The sequence below is a fragment of the Mytilus trossulus genome, chromosome 9 (assembly GCF_036588685.1).
Source record: "Mytilus trossulus isolate FHL-02 chromosome 9, PNRI_Mtr1.1.1.hap1, whole genome shotgun sequence".
Taxonomy (NCBI): Eukaryota; Metazoa; Mollusca; class Bivalvia; order Mytilida; family Mytilidae; genus Mytilus; species Mytilus trossulus.
The window spans coordinates 74,193,083-74,206,468 of record NC_086381.1 but is presented as its reverse complement, the minus strand read 5'-3'; the positions used below and the strand labels follow the sequence as shown (position 1 = coordinate 74,206,468).

Genomic DNA, 13,386 nt, shown 5'->3' with positions numbered 1-13,386 from the left:
GTCTCTTTTTGTGAGTTCTTTCATTGGCAATCATACCACGTCACATATATAGTGGATTATGAAGTTAATGGATAATGCTAAATTATATTGTTCATGAATAGCTCTTCTATGAAGCCTGTCTCGTGTTAAATGTTAAAGCGTTGAATATACGTACACTTCTAGTATGAAACCGTAATAAATATGATTCTACCAAAGAGAGGGGAAGAAAATGAAAGAAACATTCAAGCTCACAAGTCGAAAATAAACTAACAACCTTTTCAAGTTACCCGTCGTTCCATTCTTTAATGATAATTTAACTAAAATTATGTGATAATGAACATAAATCCCTCCACAAGAGAATATTACTAGTTAATTCGTAATGCATGCATAATTGTTAAATATTTAAAGAAATAAATGATTCAAAATGTTTAATAAAGCTTTTTTAATTAGTAAGCATGTGGTCAGGATTCTCTGATGTGCTTCTTGTTTTAAACACTGCTAAGTAACGCACCCGAAAATGAACTATACAGGTACCCAGCTTGGGAGTGAATAGTTTGTTGACCTTCATTTAAATGCCTAACCCATATCATATCGTCTTTTTTTAGTTCGATAAAAATGGTATGGCCTCCCATATCCCAGTCGGCCCCATACATAGCTACTAACTGTACGCCATTGTGAACTATTTCCGTTCGAAGCACATTACCGTCATAGCTACAGGAAGTGGCTGCAATGATATACACACCATGAATAGGAGCGGTAAAATGCCCGTGTCTGGAGTCGTATCCATGTCCTATGTTGGTCAAAACTTTGTCATATTCCACTGTTTGTAAAGGTCCAAGAATGGCATCGTTTGAGAGAATCGCTGTAAATGCAATAAGCATGTGGGCTGCTGGGGTAGGAGTTACTGAAGCAAATATACAAAAGATTAGTTGCGAAATTAATGATTGCTAAATGTTCGTATTTGTTGTGCGTCTCGGTTGTTTAACATACTAGTAGGTGTAGTAGTATAGTAGCCTAGTAGTACACATATTGTGTTGTCTTTTTTCTTTTCTTTAAAAACAATAAGGACCAAGTTACTGTCCTATCGAGTAAAACAGTGTCTTTTTTTATAACTTTGAATTAATTATTGATTAAAATTAAATCCCATTTAAAAAAAATATGTTTGCGCAAATATTTGCTGCTGTTGTTGTTTAAAAATGTACGGGTGCAAATGTTTGCTGTCGTTGTTTAAATATGTATATTATGAATATATTGGTGCAAAAATCTGCTTGTATTGTTTTCATTAATGCCCTGATATAAAGTTCTACAATTATGTATTCTTGAATATTTACCATTTGGTAACAGAAGTCTTTTATTCATCACATGATTTGTTTCAAACTGCTCATGTGTCATGTTGTTTGGACGTTTGATATGGTTATGTAGACTCTTCGTTTGGTTTTGATTGGAAAAAATAGCATTTATCTTTGTCTTAAGATCCTTGTTCTCCTTCTTTATGTAGTAAAAGTCATTAATTAGTACTTCATTTACGCTTTGCACAGAATCGATCTGTTTCTTCATTTTTGTATTTTGTTGCAGCAGGTGTTTGTTCTCTGTTTCAAACTTTTGCTTCATTTTTGCGTTTTCTTGTAGCAGGTTTGTATTGTCTGTTTCAAGCTTTCGAAAGGCATCTTCAATGTGCTTTACCTCTGCTCTAAGATACTGAAGTTCCTCTACAAGTATAATTTTTGGTACGTTTGAATCAACACAAATTAAACCGTTAAAATTGAGAATGGGAATGGAAGAACAAAGAATTGGTCTTTTAAGACAGGTGGTCGTTTAATACATGTTCGATTTATAAGAAATGTACTACAGAGTGATATGAAATTAGAAGTCTTTTAACACAGGTTTTTGTTCAAGACAGGTGGTCTCCTACACAGGTTTGACTATATATTTACCTACTAAAATTAGATAATTGTAAAACAAAACGCCATAAAAAAAAAAACAAGTGAAACTGCGAGCTACTGCTCACTGATGATACCCCCGCCGCAAGTGGATAATATAAATAGTGTAAAAATATGCTAGTGGTCGGTAAACAGGAAGTTGTCGAGTGATGAATCTGAAAACGCATCACACGGTATAGCTGACTTACTTAAACCCTGAAACCAATTTTCAGAAATCCTTGAATTGTAGTTGTAATGAGCAAAGCCTATACCGCAAAGTCAGCTTTAAAAGGCCTCGAAATGACATACAATTAACAGAATTATAAATATAAAATGAAGTCATGAAAGAAAAATGCCTTATAATATAACGGCGCCAAAATGAAAAAAAAATCTTCGTGAACAAGAAGCGAACGTTTGTCAGTTTGGTATCATTAGATTTAATATTACACTAAAAATAAAGCGAAGGCCATCTTGAATAAGCGCAAATAAGAAAAATATCCTCTAACTATATACTACACTACATACGAAACTGTTCGTTGTTGAATTGATCTGTTGTCTGATGCGGATTTAGGAGTGGGCAGGGGGCCTGCCCCACCCCTTTTGAGAAAAAATGGTTACTTATATACAGAAACAATGAAGCACGACGAGATCGGGTCCCCTATTAGGCAGCCAGTGAGCCCCGACTCATGATTTTTTTTGGATCCGCCACTGGTTGCACTGTGTTGTGTTTTTCGTGGTTAACGTACTGTTCCATGGCAGCCATTTTTATGCATGATTTAGATGACAGAAGAACTAAATATTTCATTATATTTCATATTTCATCTCTTAATTTTAAATGTAAAAGGTTATACCTAAAACAAGTCTTAAGTCGCCGTCCTGTCCAACTGTCCTTCCGGTAGTAACATCTGCCTGACCCGGATAGAAGAAGAAAACTAAAAGAAGGAATAACGCCATTTTGCTTATGTATGTATGCATCAATTACAGATAAGTTTTGATGATAAGCACGAAGCATATAGTCTAAATAGGTCAGTTGTTGTCCTTGTCCCTGCTTGATTTAAACATATTTCAACTAGAAAAGGTGAGCCAACAAACCAAACAATCATTTATCGCAAATAAAATTCGAAGCTCTAAAGAGCCTGTGTACTTTAATATATAAAGTCAATTGAGTCTGCTTGAAAGATTTTTTTTATTAAACCCAAACCATTATATATATATATATACGTTCGACAACGAAATTTCGGTAAGCAAATAAACATTGCAATCGATAATACCTAAAATACCCAACAAGACATCGATTCTAAACCGCCTATAAACTTTTAGAAACTTTGCGTGACTTCGCTACAAATTTTACATGTTTATTATTTGTCATATGTATAGACTCATTCTACTTTTGCTTTTAATACATTTATTATCAAAGTGGAACGGACTAGGTAATTGTAAAAATTAAAACACATCAGCATTAATATTACTAATAGAATAAAAGGCAATTCGGTATACATTATTATAAATATGCATAAATTGGTTCAAATATCTGAACAGGTGACGGACCCGCATATGACCATAGAGCACATAACGGTTGTCACGATGACACGTGTCACGCGACTTGCCATCAAAATCATTTCACGTGCCATTTTTTCACGAGCAGCTGCTATACGATAATTTGAACTGGACAGTAATAAAATCGATATTGATGGTTTTATAGCTGCTAAGCTTTTCCTTTCTCGAGAACATGACCATCGTAAAACATTATTCATTTGTCAAGATTTAAGTCTCTTTAAGTCCAGCTCTTTAGAGATAAACATTACTTAAGGTTATTTAAATAAATATAATCTTTATCTTATTGGCATATGAGCATAAAGACAAGCTTTTGAAAATTATTTATAAAGCAAAAAAGGAACGTGTTTGTCAGATTTGATTTAAAATATTCGATTGTAAAAGTCTTTAGCCACTTATGAATGTTCATCTACAACATAGTACATATATATTAATGGGTACTAATAGATTGGTTTGCCCTCCCCTATTGATTTGGGTCTTTTCTAATATTGACAGCGTTATATTAACAGTTCTCAAAGGAGTATATTATTTCCTGACAATAAATAAATTAAAATTGCCCGAAGAAGACCAAAAACTGCAATATCAGAAATCTTTGATAGTAAGGGAACGACCATTTAACTTTACGGCAATCTGACCTTTTTTCGAATCATTCGTGTTTTCGAATATGATGTTCCAAATCAGAAATATATGACGGTTGATGTGTTTAAGATTTAAGTTTGATTTAGGGACTTCCCGTTTTTAATTTTCCTCGGAGTAAGTTCAGTAATCTGGTTATTTTAACTTTTACTAGCAGCAAATTGTTAAAACGAAAAAACTATGTAATATTTCTTCAGCCTGGTCCAAAACAATTCTCATCATAGTTAGAACTCAGAATTATTTTTCAGAAATAGCAATGTAACTGTACATTTAACATTAATCATGTTGATATACAGTTGTATTATTACTCAGTACTGTTAATTTTTTGTATAGATTTGCTTGAGCCTATAACTATATCAGAACTGAATTGAGGAATTGAAGTGCATGACATGCATCGAGAATTTAAACGATTATATCGAAGAAGTGTTAAATTTTATTACAGAAATGTATCATATCTGAAAATCGTATCTTAATAATCATTTAAAGTACGTTAAATGTTTTCATTATTTAGCAAACATTATTGTCAGCTGAAAAGAGCTAACATAGAAAATCTATAAGATTTTTTTATAACGTTTACAAATAAATCATTTCAGAACAAAAAGGGTTGAAAATGGAAATTAATTGATTTCGGTGTTCCGGAAATGTATGAATAAACTTTAAACATTGATTTAAATTTTTGGAGGTAAAATGGATTTTTTAGAGTCGTGGGAAAAGTCGAAAAAGACATCAGACCATCTGTTGCAATATTTAACCTTCCTGTCGAAAACTGAATCACCTTTATTTTGTCAAATATTTTCCCAGGTAGAAACTTGTTTGAAGTTCACCTGTGAAACAGATATCCAATTACATTTCTCATTGAAATTATCTCTGAAAGCAGGAAATTAGACACCCTTGAGGGAAACCCAGTCTGATTTATAACAGATAACACTTGTCCATTTAGATAAGTGGACTTGTTTAATTTTATTATTATTGTACTCAAATTGATGACCTATTGAAAAGAAAATAAATATTTTTTTCAATTATTCTATTTTTCAAAAATGTAAAGGTAAACAATTTAGTATTATATTGCGATTAAAAGCAGTCTTCAGAATTTATGTTATCCTGTAATATGACATTTTCGCTGTTTTACTCCATCTATCTATTTTGTATTAAGATATTGAGATGTTCTACGGTCGTCAATGATATACCATATCCACCAGAGGACCAAACCGTATTTTTAGGTCACCATTCTGCTTCAACCTTAAGCCATAAAAGGACTCTGAACGACCAAATAGTTGATAATTCATACGAGAAAACCAACAGTCTCATTTTATTTTTAAGACTCCTAATAAAAAACAGCATATAAATAATATGGTATATTAGAGCCCAGTCGCCCCCCCCCTTTTGGCAGTGCAGTGGACCGGTTGCAGTATGGTTTATGAACGCAAAATCGTCCCCCCTGATGGTGAAGTATGGTTTATGAGCGCCTAGTCATTCCCCTAATGATGCAGTATGGTTTATGGCCCAGTCGTCAGGCCCCCCTGATGGTTTATGAGCACCCAGTCATCCCCCTAATGGTGCAGTATGGTTTATGAGCGCCCAGTCATCCCCCTGATGGTGCAGTGGGCCGTGTAAAGTATTATATGTATATTCTTATAATTTTATGTTTGTATATATTGTTATAAAATATACACATACAAGAATGCTGAAATTCTGAATAAGAAAAACTTTGGATGGACTTAATTTTTCTTTTCTTAATTTATTCCGATATTTAAAAGAAACAAAACTATTACCAACGATTACAGAGATACAAGATACAACAATAAAGTCATCTCCTCAGCCGTAAAAATGGTTTTAATCGTAATGATACGCTTAAGTCGAGCTTCTAATTTAAGTATGGCACGTGCAAAACGTCGTGCCACCACGATATCAAATAACTGCGGCGCGTGTGCGAAATGCGAACAGAACATTTTCACACGAATATTTTGCTGTAAACAAGAGCATGTGTCGCATCATACAAGAATATATGGGAAAATGACAGACTTAAACTACAGTTGTGATTTTCCAACTGAAATCAAGAAGACATGTCGTATAATTGTTTGTTGCTTGATGGGTGCAACTTAAAACAAACTCAAGACACAAAAGATGATATTGTTTTCTACATAAAACTACATGTACATGTATATGTATTATTTAATATTCGTAAGACCTTTTTAATTGTAATGATAAATTGTATATTTGTTATATTCAAAATCAGTTATAGCAGAAGCTTTATAAATAAATTTATAAAATTGCGAATTATTTCTAATGTGTCATGACATTGTAATTCGTACTTAAATTTATGTAATATACGCAACGATTTAGTGCAATTGGCAAAAAGAAGATGTTGTAATAACGTCTCCTCGGTATTAAGATCATAGACTATACTGTCACAGAAACATAACACACTTTGTAGTACACGTCTCGGACTGTGCCAACGAACACCAAAAAACTTATTTACGTAATATAACCCGAAGAATTCAGTTCCTCCCCGTAATCGATCTCTCCTACTTGCGAGTAATGAAGTTATCAAGGATTAGCGGAATAGAACGACAGAGCTATAGTCATATACAAGGGCATTGAATGAACGTCCCTATTCCGACCTAAAAGTGGCACCCAATATTTGGCAAAGAAGCCAACCCATTCAATACATAAGTAACATAAAACACCGCAAAAATAAAATTGTCTTAAATTGTCTTTTCTCAAACAGTTAACTAAGTTGTAATCATATCTTGATTTAATTTCGTGGTTCGTGTATATATTGAATCATGTAAATATTCTAAAGAGAATTGTTAAGTTTGTAATCTAAACAACAAGGTAGGATAGATTCTCTATGATTTACACAATCTTTGCTTAAATACTTCTATCATGGTAAATTCTCACGGCCAGAAAAGTCAAATTCAAATAGGTGACAAAACCTGCCGGAAGTCATAGTCCGTTAAGTGATTTTCACACAACAAAAGTCAACAGGTATTAAGATATTTAGCGGTTCCTTTGATAAATCTGTTTGGAATCAATGATCATAATCTATTTAATCTCACCTTTTTATGTTCTCAGGTAAACAGGTAAACAAGAATGATGTCATCTTAATTATATCGTTATCTTTCAATTAACGGACCGTTACTTTGTTTCTTTTGAAATTTCCCGACGGCATGTTGAAATATTTATTGGGATAAAGATCTTGGTCTTTCATCAGAACCGTTATCATTAAAACGGTAACAGTTTAATCGTGTTATTACATTTGTAAATTGGGACGGAAAACATGAAAGTCAAATTTATGAAAAGAAGAATACTCATAAAAATTAATTCATAATGCTTCCTTAATATAAAAAAAGAAGATGTGGTATGATTGCCAATGAGACAAATCTCCACAAGAGACCAAAATAATATTTATAGAAATTAACAACTATAGATCATCGTACGGGAAAAAGGGATACATTTTTTCAGACATTGGAAACTATCTATAAAAAAGTAATAATTATATGTTTTCGTCTTACCAATTACCATACGGCCAAAGTATAAAAACATATAGAAAGTGCTTAAAAATCAATAAAATAATGCTTGAGTAGAACTGATTCTTCGAGAGAGAGGCTGGAACTTTCACTTCTCACTTCTGCGAAAACATCGCCTAGCATTGCGCAGAGTCAATAGCTATAGCACATTAATCTAAAATATTGGCCAGAAAAGATTAGAATAATATGGCAGAGATGCCTGAATATGTTCGTCCAAACTGAAATGTCCGTATATTTGTCCAGTCTGTCTTCTCATATATATAAATAAGAAGATGTGGTATGAGTGCCAATAAGACAACTCTCCATCACAATGTGTAAAAAAAATAGACAGTTAACGGTCAAAGTACGGCCGTTGATACGGAGCCTTCGCTCACACCGAACAGCAACATGGTCATATTTACATTTGAATACCAAGGATGGTTTATTTTTTCTTATATATTGTCCAATATTTCAACCAATCGCAAGTTGATATTAATTCAAAAATGTATGTCGTAGAATTACCATATCAAACACTATCCCGGATTCCGTGGCCTATTAGATGAATGTTCAAGTCATTTTCTTCCGCCGAGGCATTACATTTTCGCACAGGGTGATAACATTTGCACACATCATTTTGTTATCTCTAGTAAATGGTTTTTTCTCGATATTTGCGAATATGCTTTTAATATATTTGCGTATATGTTCTAGTTATTTTTGCGTGAATGTTTTGTTATATTTGCGTTAATGTTTTGTTATACTTGGCATTTTGCGTTGAGGTTTTGTCGTATTTGCGCTAATGTTTCGTTATATTTGTGTTAATTCTTTGTTATATTTGTGTTAATGTTTTTTTTATATTTGTGTTAATGTTTCGTTATATTTGTGTTAATGTTTCGTTATATTTGTGTTAATGTTTTGTTATATTTGTGTTAATGTTTTGTTATATTTGCGTATATGTTTCGTTATATTTGCGTTAATGTTTTGTAATATTTGCGTTAATGTTTTATTTTATATTTGCCTATATGTTTCGTTATATTTGCTTATTGTTTTTCTTATATTTGCGTACATGTTTTTGTTATATTTGTTATATTTGTTTATAGTTTTTGTTAAATTTGCATATTGTTTTTGTCATATTTGCATATAAGTTTTTGTTATATTTGCGTATATGTTTTTGTTATATTTGCATATATTTTGTTGTTGTTATTATTAACGTAAATGTTTTGTTATATTATATGTTGTTTTTAAATTTGTGTATATGTTACTGTTATATTTGCGTATTACATGTGCGTATGTTTCGCTTTATTGGCGTATGTGATTTTGTTATATATTTTGCGTTTATGTTTTGCTACATTTGTGTATATATTAATGTTATATTTGGGTATATGTTATTGTTTTAATTGTGTATAGATCATTGTTAAAATTGTGTATATGTTATTGTTATAATTGTGTATATGTTATTGTTATAATTATGTATATGTTATTGTTATAATTGTGTATATGTTATTGTTATAATTGTGTATATAATATTGTTAAAATTGTGTATATGTTATTGTTATAATTGTGTATATGTTATTTATCTTACATCTTTTATTCTGTAAGTATGTAAATTACTTAAAAATTGTAAGAAAGGAGGAAAAAATGACTTAAAGTTTGCAAAAAAGTGTGTCCTTAATCAATTTAAATTGTCTAAGATTAAAATTTAAAACCCATTTTTTTAAACATTTTTTGTTTTGTTATTTATCTATAAGTTTTAAATAATTATACAAATTTAGATTTATAACATAAATATTCTAAAAATGTGCAACAGGTTTTGAAATAAATTTAATATTCAAAATCATAAAATATTTGATATTTTGACACTAAGCTTACACATGCAAATAATTATAATGATGTTAAACAGCATATGTTACGGACTGCCAGTGTCATGACCGTTGAGTGAAGATTTAAATTTTATTATCGATTTGAATTAATTAAACAACCAATAAATAGTTGACAAAACTTTTATTCATATTGTTAGACACTCGTATCATGCTTGAGTAAACACCAAGGTTTTTGTTGACACAGGTAATAATGTAAATCAGCCGTATTTGATGCATTTCTTTCCCACGCTCATCTTACCTGAGATTACTACTCGAAATTAATTTCAGAACTACTTTTTACATCTGTTCAGTAAATTATAGTAATACTTAATTCAAACAATATAAATTGCCACAATTTTCTTCAATAAAACAATATCTGATTATTTGTTTAATTTGATAGAATCAAATTATAATATTACTATTGACAAAGTTTTATTATTTAGAAGAAAGTTATATCGGACTATTTTTCATTAGGCGTGGAAGGTTTAAACCAAATCACATCCAAAGATTCTCTTAAATACAAAATGTCATTGACGAAAAATTAAATTAAATCAGTGTCTTTGAAGGAAAGGAATACAATTTACAACGATCCAATATTAAAGTATTATTTACTTGTCGGAAATATAACTTTTAACAATATGAAGGTAAGTTGAACAAAATAATTTTAACTAATTGTATAGAACAAACTTTCAAATTAAAATATTAGAAGTATTTAAAAAAAAAGAAGAAATAAGACAGCATTTTCAAAAAAATGAGCCTCCACTTTTTTTTTATGAAAATTAAAGGTTTACATCAGTTACAGTAAATTTTTCATTTAAAATGTAATATCATTTTCTAATTTACTATTTTTTCCAATTCCAGAACGTCAAACAGTTTACACCAAAAAAGCCGTCATCAACACAGCAAGTTGCCAAGAAGCACCTGAAACGTCATGTCAAACGTCTGAGAGACCGAGAGTATTCAAGACTCCGTCAAATGGTACCTTCAATTGCCGAAAAGGAAAAGGTGTCAAAGGTAAGATATGAATGAACTTTTTTTTTATTTATTGTGGTTAACTGAGAATTGTGTTGACTCTTGCTGATTTTTTTCGCTTGGAACTTGTGGTTCTTTTTTTTTCAAAGTTTTAATTATATTGTTGTTGCTTCGAGCACATTGGCCAAATGTAGTGCAGCAATATTGGTTCTGATAATATGATGAATTTCTTGAACAGCCTAATCTGTTAGTTATCTCATGTAATATGAAAAACCCATAAATTTTTGATTCGTAATGCGGTGAAAACCCGTTATATGTTCCGGTATTGAAATAAAAACAGCGTAAAATAGCATAATGGAACACACCTGAACTGTTATAAAAATGTTTAATCTTAACAGGTGTAGTGTAACTCGTATGACAAATTTGTTGACTAATTTGATGCTATCGTAACAGGCGATTTTAATTACATTTTTGACATATTAGAAAACAAGCTATGATTAACCTAATTATTTACACCTGTCATTTTATTTTTCCAGGTAACTGTAATTGAAGAGGCTGTAAAGTACATTGACGAACTACACCAGGCTTTGATGGAAAGAATGCAAAATAAAGGTAAATAGTTGTTTTTTTATAAAGTACAATGTTATATGTTTGACGTCAATTATTTTATAGCATAGGTGCTTTTAGAGTGTGGAAAGACTTGTTCTTTACAGTTCTACGTCAAATACTTCAAAACATTCTTAAGTATACAACTTGCATTATTTTGATGTCAGAGATCAATTTTAGAAATATTTTTAATGTAACACGTGCAAGGTCTAACTCTTACTTGCGAGCACTGGACAACGTTTAACTGATCAACATTTTATAATTGAACCTGTTTTCAAACAAACAAAAATATTATTTTTCAAAGCCTAACTATTTTAAAACGTATCTTCTTACATCAACACTTGTATTCTGAAAACGTAATACATTTTCTGGTTTGAATTGCTTTGATATAAAACAACTTCCAAAAAAAGAAATTCATAACTATTTCTCTTTTGTTTTCAGGTTTTCCAAATTCAGAGGGCGTACAAACTCATAATATACAAGATTTTATCCACACGATGTTTCCCGCCAACTTTTTACGACGTGAACCAGCACCGTCACCAGTGTTATATGAAAAACAACAGAAAGTGCCGTCCTTCCTTTTACGCCTCAACAAAGACAGAAAACACTTGTAGTTAAAGGTATGTATCTTTATTTTTCAAGTACGATTTTATTATGGTATACCTGTGCTTAAATCCAAATTCACTTGTCGGGTTTATGCAGTGTGGGTTTTGGTCAATCATGTTCAAGGTCGTACGGCAGTCTAAATATTCTGACTATATCATCTGGTCTCTTGTTGATATTTGTCTCATTCCCAATCATGCCCTACCATATATATCTATTTAATATGGAAGAGGCTACTTCAACTTAGTTTATAGGAATCATTCATGGGCATTTCAACTGACGAGATAAATAGTGAATACTTCTATCTTTTTAACGCTAAGCTGTAAAGCGGTCATTCAAACCTTTTAAATCTATCTGACATATGCTAGATCCATCAATCTAGACTATGTTGTCGTCATTGTATGCATAATTACTTAAATTTATAATAAATGACGCAAAAAAGGTCTTTATGCGACACGTAACTTGTAAACTTTGTAACAATATGTGCAAATATTTAAATTTTGTTTTCTATTTACAGGAAAACTATGAGATACCATGTGATAAAAGCGTCACTGTGATAAAGACGGGCAATGTGATATGGCTCCAATGAATGTTAAAGTAATGCAGACATCGAAAGATAAAAACAATTTCGATGAAAATAACAGGAACTTAGTCAACATTTCGGTAAGTTGAAATTTAATGTTTTGAATTATAATGGAGAAGCTATATTTTAATATGACTGAACAATGTAAGCGTTAAACTACTGAGTTAGGGACAGGGACGATACAAAAGATCGATGTAGGATAAAAAAAAAACTTATTTCAGAAGTTTGGGGGTGGGGGATAAAATTGCTGCAAGTTATGTTTATCCTACATTGATTTTTACATGTATCCATATTGGTCAATAAATGTTTCCCAAATTAAGATAAGAGGAGGTGGGGGTCAGTGAAAAAACTATGTGAATTAAGTTTTTTATCCTACATTGAACTTTTGATGTCTTCAAACTATAATGCACATATTGATGTTAACCAGATGACATCAAGAAATTTCAGCCGAGGCAAAATTATCCCCGAGCGAACCGAGATGAAAAACAGACGCCTGTGCAATGCTGTCAAAATATCTTTGTCTAATTTATCAAAGTAACCATGTCAAATATTTCGAATATGTTATCCCTTATAAAGTAAATGCCCTTTTCATTAGTCGAGTTGTTATGTTGTCATAATCAAATTAATATTTATCGACATTTTATTTTTCAGATGTTAATTTCAAAGATATGGAATTTTTCAAGTGAATGAACATTTGCCAGATGAAACTATTTTAATTGGACATTACAAGTTTAAAACTTCATGGAATATATTCTAATGGATTGTATGACTAGAAAACTTGTTGTCCTAAATGAGAATTTTTAAGGACCGTTACAGACAATTCAACATTTGGATACTTGGTTGCATTAAAAGACCACGTGACAAACATTACATTGGAGACTTAGATTTATGGTGAATTAATGTAATTAAATTGTGCCAAATTATTTACACGAATTTTATTATATAAAACATATGAACTTATATTGTTGCATTGCATTTTTATATCACATCGACACATCGAAAACTGCCCTTGGATTTGTTTTTGCATGTCATGTCCATGATGGTGCGTTAATATTTGAAATCTTATGGTCATTAGGTATCTCTTTTCAGGCAGCCACCTTCTACATGTATTTCGGAAAGGTCATTGAAGACTGTTTGAGTCTATTTGGTACGGACGCTATTCGAACCAT

The 13,386-nt window shown here is 31.4% G+C and overlaps 2 protein-coding genes across 3 annotated transcripts; one reads left to right on the top strand and one right to left on the bottom strand.

The window, feature by feature from the left end:
* Nucleotides 1-390: 390 nt before the first annotated feature.
* Nucleotides 391-2,852, bottom strand: LOC134684927 (uncharacterized). Its single transcript, XM_063544244.1, has 3 exons — nucleotides 2,750-2,852; nucleotides 1,311-1,688; nucleotides 391-883 (listed from the first exon to the last, which is right to left on the bottom strand). The coding sequence occupies exons 1-3, from the start codon at nucleotides 2,850-2,852 to the stop codon at nucleotides 468-470; spliced, it is 897 nt and encodes a 298-aa protein (XP_063400314.1). The 3' UTR covers nucleotides 391-467.
* Nucleotides 2,853-9,960: 7,108 nt separating this feature from the next.
* On the top strand, nucleotides 9,961-13,183 carry LOC134683406 (uncharacterized). 2 transcript variants are annotated; one of them, XR_010101012.1, is made up of 6 exons: nucleotides 9,961-10,097; nucleotides 10,315-10,467; nucleotides 10,962-11,037; nucleotides 11,473-11,651; nucleotides 12,152-12,297; nucleotides 12,869-13,183. XR_010101012.1 is itself a non-coding variant. In XM_063542688.1 (4 exons), the coding sequence occupies exons 1-4, from the start codon at nucleotides 10,092-10,094 to the stop codon at nucleotides 11,643-11,645; spliced, it is 408 nt and encodes a 135-aa protein (XP_063398758.1). In that variant the 5' UTR covers nucleotides 9,961-10,091; the 3' UTR covers nucleotides 11,646-11,652. The 2 variants fall into 2 exon arrangements, 1 of the variants encoding a protein (XP_063398758.1); XM_063542688.1 differs by lacking the exons at nucleotides 12,152-12,297; nucleotides 12,869-13,183 and having other exon boundaries at nucleotides 11,473-11,652.
* The last annotated feature ends 203 nt before the right edge of the window (nucleotides 13,184-13,386 follow it).

What these genes read in the sequence shown, in the direction of transcription:
- LOC134684927 (XM_063544244.1), bottom strand. Translation starts at nt 2,852, where the DNA reads ATGGCGTTATTCCTTCTTTTAGTTTTCTTCTTCTATCCGGGTCAGGCA. An exon ending in CGACTTAAGACTTGTTTTAG is followed by an intron (nt 1,689 to 2,749) that starts GTATAACCTTTT and finishes TTATACTTGTAG; the next exon opens with AGGAACTTCAGTATCTTAGA. An exon ending in AAGACTTCTGTTACCAAATG is followed by an intron (nt 884 to 1,310) that starts GTAAATATTCAA and finishes TATTTGCTTCAG; the next exon opens with TAACTCCTACCCCAGCAGCC.
- LOC134683406 (XM_063542688.1), top strand. An exon ending in AAAAGGAAAAGGTGTCAAAG is followed by an intron (nt 10,468 to 10,961) that starts GTAAGATATGAA and finishes TTATTTTTCCAG; the next exon opens with GTAACTGTAATTGAAGAGGC. An exon ending in GGAAAGAATGCAAAATAAAG is followed by an intron (nt 11,038 to 11,472) that starts GTAAATAGTTGT and finishes TTTTGTTTTCAG; the next exon opens with GTTTTCCAAATTCAGAGGGC.